Source organism: Nematolebias whitei, chromosome 2, assembly GCF_014905685.2.
Source record: "Nematolebias whitei isolate Nwh7 chromosome 2, NemWhi1, whole genome shotgun sequence".
Classification (NCBI taxonomy): Eukaryota; Metazoa; Chordata; class Actinopteri; order Cyprinodontiformes; family Rivulidae; genus Nematolebias; species Nematolebias whitei.
In genome coordinates this window covers 2088513-2095634 of record NC_056499.1, presented here as the reverse complement: position 1 = coordinate 2095634, position 7122 = coordinate 2088513, and the positions used below count along the sequence as shown (strand labels likewise).

Sequence of the window (7122 nt, the reverse complement as noted above, 5' to 3'; positions counted from 1 at the left end):
TCTGTCTGTCTGTCTGTCTGTCTGTCTGTCTGTCTGTCTGTCTGTCTGTCTGTCTGTCTGTCTGTCTGTCTGTCTGTCTGTCTGTCTGTCTGTCTGTCTGTCTGTCTGTCTGTCTGTCTGTCTGTCTGTCTGTCTGTCTGTCTGTCTGTCTGTCTGTCTGTCTGTCTGTCTGTCTGTCTGTGTGTATGTATGGATAGACAGACAGACAGACAGACAGATGATTACACACGCAGAGTCGAGCTACCAACCTCTCCAAGATCTATTTCTTCCCTCCAGTGAGATTCGCTCGCACATCGTCTGAGTGTGAGTGTTGAGTGCACGGCACATTCCTTCCATGCCAGGCAGCTTCACAATGACCAGAGCAGCTGCTGACGCCTCCCAGATTTGTCAATAAGCCAGTTTACCACCAACTCCCAAAAAGCAGAAATCCTCTTATCATAATCCAATGTCGTACACGTCTTCAACGTCCTCAACCGACAATCCTGGTGTTCCATCGGGGCAGGAGGGCTCTCCTTCACCCTGTCTTCAGTCTGAGAGAAACAGCTTGTATCATTTTCCAGAAGGATGATCTTTGGTTTCTGGGCCGGCTGCAGTTTGTGAGTTCATGACCTGAAAAGATTTTCTGGACTCCCTGAGTCAACAGGAATGATTTAGTGTCCGCAGGACTGAGTCTTTATTGACTAAAGACAATCATATCCATTCATTTGATGTCCCTGATTGATTATAGAACAGTGATTAACAAATAAAAGACTTCTTGGAGGGAAGAATACTGATGACAGGAGGAAAGATCAAGTACATTTGTCACCGTGATCATAACTCTTTAAAGAGATGGGGAATTGGTGCTTCAAACCTTCATTCAGTACCAAAATAGTCCGACATGTGGAGTTATGCCAAAGAAGAAGGCGTCTGTTCCGAGTCTGAGGAGTGTTTCTGCTTCAGATAACTGATGCTGATGATGATGCAGCTCCCATGTTCTGGTTCTAAAATCAAAAAGAGGATAACAGAGTTATGAAGAAGGAAGAGGAAGCAGTAAACGTATTTACTATTCACTGCAGTCGCTCAGTTCCTGAAGAAGCTTTCATCCTTTTAATATAGTGTTTAAAAACGCCATTCATTCTCCAGACACATTTAATTCACACTCAGGGTTTTCTTCTTTTCATTCCACTGCCTGAGGCTGGTGATCATCTGTGGGTGTGTGTGTGTGTGTGTGTGTGTGTGTGTGTGTGTGTGGGTGGGGGTAATTTGTGGTTTCCTGTTCAGAAGCGGAAATATAATTTATCCCTGACTGACCCGGGGGTGCGGTTTCTTCCAGAGGTTAAATATTTGGTGAGCAGTCATGTTTATATAGAGGAAGCATCATAATTCTGTTGAACTGTTTTATTATTTTAGCCTGGCAGGATTTGTATGCACTTGTGATTTAATCTGTGGCAGATGGATCAAAATGAAGCCATCTTAAATATTTTTGTGTTTAAAGACTTATGCAACGCAGCGTTCCTGTTAGAGATCAAAAAAAGGTCCAAGTATTCCTTGAAGGAACCGTCTCCCACTCGCAGCTTTACAGATTCAGATGTTTTCTTCAGTGTTTTTTGTATTTGTAGGATATGCACGTTGCAGCAACTTTACCAGTGTTTTACGAACTAGTTGAGTTTCTTCCTTTAAGCTCAGTTTCTGAGCTTTATAGAAAAGCTCAGATTTTGCAGTATTCATGGAGAACCGATCAGCAGAGGACACCATCTCCTCTGTGGTCCACACTGCTCTCACCCTCCTGGAGCAGAAGGACTCCTACGTCCATGTTCTTTGTGGACTTCACGTCTGCCTTCAACACCATGATCCTCCAAACCCTGATGGACAAACTGCTCACACTAGGACTGAGAACTGTGAAGAACTGAACCGTGTCCACATTTCTGACTTTTTTTACCTTCTGACCACAATAACAGAAAGATTAGTGAATGTGAGCAGCTTTGAGATGTTCTGTCATTTAGAAAAGTGAGCTGCACAGAAAAAGAGTCAAACAGACCGCAGGTAGAACGATGACGCAATAAATTTGATAAAATACACCATGTTATTGACAATCATTTAACAACGTGATGAATAATGTCAACTAGTTCTCTTTGGGAGAGTGAATTGTCTCAGTACTTTAAAGAGGAGAACGATGAATGTGACTTAAATCTGTTTTAATCTAAACTTTAGTTATAATGAAAGTTGAACTTGTGTCATTATGACTGTTTGGCTCAGGAACTATCCCTAAACACTGAATACAAATAATGAAGATGACTGTGCTGTTAGTCCTCATCAGTGCGTTAATATTTTAGGACATGGCACAAAAATCATACCTGGATGTTAGAAAATGTCCAACTGAGTGATCTGATGTGTCAGAAGCTGCAGAGCTTCCAGGAGGAAGTCCTTCAAGATCTGCAGGAGTGGATGCCCTGTGGGCTGCAGTCAGACGGGCAGCTTCATGATGAATGGACACAAACAGGGTTCACTCGTTTGGTCCTCAGTTTGTTGAAGCTTCACGCTCTGAGAGGCAGCAGTTGGGTCTCGTCGTCGGCTCATTCTTCTGTGTATTCCTCCATTGTGGCGACTCCAAAACCAACTTCCATACTTGTTTTGAAGCTTCAGGTCTTTGTGGGACACACAGAAGTCTAAGCACTAAAATGTAAGCAGCAATTCATTTTTCCACCCGTCTCACTTTTCTTTAGTCTGGGTGGAGGTTCTGGGGCAGCAGATGACCTCCTGTAGCTCTGGGGAGCTGAGCCTCTGGAGTCAAGCTTACAACCCTCCACTTGAGAGGTCCAACACCTCTGCTGGCTCCTCTCCAGCAGCTCTAATCTGAGCTCGTCTCCACAGCCTCTTTGTGGGGCTGAGTCCAGACACCCGTCAGAGGAAGCTCCTTCTTGCTGCTTGTATCAGCAAATCTCACAGCTCATAAACGTCTGCGGCATCGTGCTGATTTATTGACCAGTAAACCGAGAGCTTTGCCTTTCGGTTCAGCCCTCTCCCACTATGACAGACTGGTGCAGTGCCTGCATCACTGAAGATGCTGCAATGATCCACCCATAAATCTTCCGCTTCATTCCCCCCACTTGTGATTAAGAGCCAGAGGTTCCTGAACGCCACTGTGAGGTTTAAGTGCCTGAGTAATCTCAGGGGGAGGCAGCTGCTTTGGTGGAGTTTCACACAGCACCAGAGGCTTCCTTAGGCCTGAAGACCCTGGACCAGGACCAGGACCAGGACCAGGGCGCACGGAAAACGGGCATCCCATGGGAGGGGGAGGTTTGGCTACAATAACAGTCTTTAAACATTAAATGGGCTGTGATTTAAATGTGAATGACAGAAGCTATTGTTTATGTAAAGTCTGAGGATATTTTTAATTTGAAAAACGAACAAAATGTCAAACTTTTATTCTGAAGGCAAAGAAAGTGTAGGAAGTTTTGAAAACTGTTAGTCTCTAATCAAATATATATTTGAGTTATTTGTCATGTTTGGCTCTTACTGTAAGTAACTCAGGTTGTTTCCACTTCCAGCTCAGACCAAATTAAATTGAAGGAAAAACACTTGTTGCCAAGTCAAACGGCTGCTTGATTTATTTTATACCACACGCTGCAAAAAAGACAAAATACACGTGTGGATCTCGTAAAATCCTGGTACTGGCACTTTGAAGGCAAACGATAACTCGGTGCAGCGTCTCTGCAGGACCAACACTAATGTCAGTGGGCGTTGTTGTGCACAGCAGGCCAGAGGACACGTCCTGCTGCCAGTGAGGAGCTTCACGTGTCAGTGTTCACACTGTCCTTCTCTGGGCTTTCAGCTGTTTGTGGTTTGTAAATGTCTCGTATGAGCTCAACAACAAAGACACACGTGATTTTATACACAGTGTCTGAAAAGATGGATATTTTCCTTTTGCAGTTTTCTCATGTTCAAAATTTGACTCTTTGCTGTTTCATCATCTCACAGATGCTGTTGCCATGTTATGATGATAGATGGATTAATTACAAACACTTGCATCTTTTTGTCTTCAAAGAAATATTAAACCAGGATCTCTTTTAGAGAAGGGGTAGACTATATAAGATTGTTTTTTCTTCAAACTACTTTATTTTTTTAATAAAATAAAAATAAATGTTCTTTGTTAATCTCAATGACTAAAATTCATAACTCTTATTATTTTGAACCAGCAGTTCAGGCTACAATCCTCCCTCTGCCTCTATAGAAGGAAATGAACGTGCACGAAGGAAATGAGCGTGCACGGTTCAGGTGTTACAGGTTAAAACTGATCCCCTTAATAAAGGCCTGCAGAACAAACGGCAGTTCTTATTTGTCCTCTGGTTTATCAGCGTGCACAGGTTTCATTCGACCTTTATTTCTACAGGTTTGTCTCATTGAGCCTCGTTTACAACAGAGACCTGATTTAACAAAAGTGATGAGAGCAGCAGAGAACCTAAGAAGGAAAGCAAAGAAAGTGAGAAGAACAAATAAAATAAATGGTAAAAAACAAAACTAAAACAGCTAGGTTGTAAAGCGAAACAGGAACATGTCTGCGTTGGTTTTACATTTGCTGACAGAGTCGATGTCAGTTTGTCCACTAATGTCCGCTGCTGTCATGATTAAAGGTTTGTATGTTTATAACTTGGATTCTTCTCATCATTTAAATTCATTTAAATCATTTAAATCATTTAAATTCATTTAAAACACTCAAAGAAGCAGAAACACAATATTTTGTGTATTGCAGGATTTGACATCACATCGTCATGTTTCCTAACCTTGCATTCCTTTTTAACGTTCTCGTCTCCCTCCTGCTCTTCCTCCTCCTCCTCCTCAGCTTTCTGCTCCTAACAGCCTCCTCCTCTGTCTCGCCTCCTGCAGGAGCTGCTGTTCAGCGTCTGTGCTCTGAACGTCATCTCCACCATCGTGTGTGCCCTCGCCACGGCCATGTGCTGCATGCAGATGGTGTCAACCGATGTGCTGCAGATGGTGAGTGATGGAGCAACAGCAAGTGTTGGTTCATGTGGCCACGCAGCAGAGAAACTTGTCAGCACGGTTCAGCAACTTAAGATGCACGAACCTTCCAGACATTTCACTCTGCAAGTTTAGTGCACGTGTAAACAAGTTGCTGCCTGTGGTTGCACGTTTGCCCTGACAACACGAAGAAGCAAATCGGTCATAAAAGCAGCGACTGTCCTGCAAAATGTTCTGGCTTCTCTTTGTTTCTGCCGAGTTTAATAGATTTAAAAAGATGTGATTTTATTTCAATCTGCGTATTGCATCATAATGTAGAAAGTTATTTTAGAGATGTAAATTCTGTTAGCTCTTTTTTGGTTCATTTTTGAAGTGACGTAAAACGTTGGATTATTTTTGTAAATTCTAAAAATGTATCAGAGAAATAAAACAGAATATTGTTCATCATCTCTTGAATTTAACCCTATAGGTTGTCATTGTTCTACATTACATTCTACATTATACTCCACGTTGTTAAGAGAGTAAAGGGGATTGATTGTTCGAGACTTGTTGGATTTACAAATGCCTTTGAGAAAAAGGACTTGCATTATGACATTCATTATAAATAAACTACACTAGACTTTTTGCTTCATCCTCGTAATAAATTATTTAAAACTTTGTTCAATATGTTCCATGAAAGTGAAAATTTGTGATCAACTTAAACATCAGCCTTTAACAATTAGATGAAAACGGAGGCATCTAGATTGGCACAAAAATATATTTTAAATGAACTTCTGAACGCTGAAGTGTGTCAAACTTTATTTCAGCTGGTTTTAAAGCTCTTCCCTCATCACTCCATCTAATAGTGACGTCCTTTAAATCTGCGCTGAACGTTCTTTTATTTTCTGCCCTGATCCAAACAGAGTACTGAACCCTAATGTGCTTTTTATTGTCATGACTCTCTTTTATTGTGTTATTTTTATTGGTTGTCATTTTAACATATTCGTTTGATTAACTTAAGGAGGTTGTCCAACATCAATACACTGATGGAAATGAGATCAGTATTTAAACAAACCGATCACAGCATCAATAATTAAGATATTTAAAGTTTGTCTCTAGCTGGATCTCTTCCCCTCGTTACATTTCAGTCAGGTCACTGACTTCACTGCCATGAACATCTCTGAGCTGTAATTACTTCAAACAACAGAAGCACAACATCCAAAGTTCATATTTGCTTGTTTTTCCCTAAAATGATTAAAACAATAAAGTCCCAATAAAGTAACGTGCAATAAAAACCTGCTGGAGCCTCCTCTTGTGCTTTGTTTCAGTTTATGCCGCACAGAGCTCGAGCCTTACATGCTGAGTGTGTGACTCCACACGGCACCATCCTCCATCAAACCCTGGACTTTGACGAGTTCGTCCCCCCCATCCCTCCACCTCCGTACTACCCCCCAGAGTACACCTGCACCCCATCAATGGATGGACAGAGGTGAGGCAGCGTCTCTGTTGCTGCTGTAACTTCTGGTATAATTCACTTAATGTATTCGTGTTATACTTGGTTGACTTGTTAGAGCCCAGTGTGAATTACTGGTAGTGTGATTGTTAAACTGCACATTAGGTCCATAATGAAAACGGTGAGTTTTTTCAGTATTAAGATGTGTTACGACTTTAAATACTGGTTTTTATTGTGTTTTCTCAAATGCAGCTTCATTTATCTTCTAAAAGCTGTCAAGACAAGCCGGGTGTAGAGCTGCTTTATATTCTTTGAAACCTTTAAATAAATAGAGTTCCTTGGATAAAACTGTTATTAACTTATTTTTATATGTGAATGTTTCTGTTCAGAGTCCTGAGACAATTCTGTTGTGACTTGGAGCTACAGAAATAAACTGAAGTAAAATTAATGCAACAAAACTGTTTTCATTGTTAGTCATGACGAGGAAAAGGCAAGTGATGCATCCATCCATCCATCCATAAATCCATCCATCCATCCATCCATCCAGCCATCCATCCAGCCATCCATCCAGCCATCCATCCATAAATCCATCCATTCATCCAGCCATCCATCCATAAATCCATCCATTCATCTATCCATCCATCCATTCATCCATCCATACATCCATCCATCCATCCATCCATCCATCCATCCATAAATCCATCCATCCATCCATAAATCCATCCATCCATCCA

General features: G+C 41.5%; 1 protein-coding gene across 1 annotated transcript in view; it reads left to right on the top strand.

Annotated features, from left to right (window-relative positions):
• fam189a1 (family with sequence similarity 189 member A1) overlaps positions 1-7122 on the top strand; it is a 69125-nt gene that overhangs the window by 50593 nt on the left and 11410 nt on the right. The window contains exons 3-4 of the mRNA XM_037692680.1: positions 4837-4971; positions 6264-6424. Of these exons, the coding sequence (XP_037548608.1) occupies positions 4837-4971; positions 6264-6424 (296 nt within the window). The remainder of the gene's footprint in view (positions 1-4836; positions 4972-6263; positions 6425-7122) is intronic.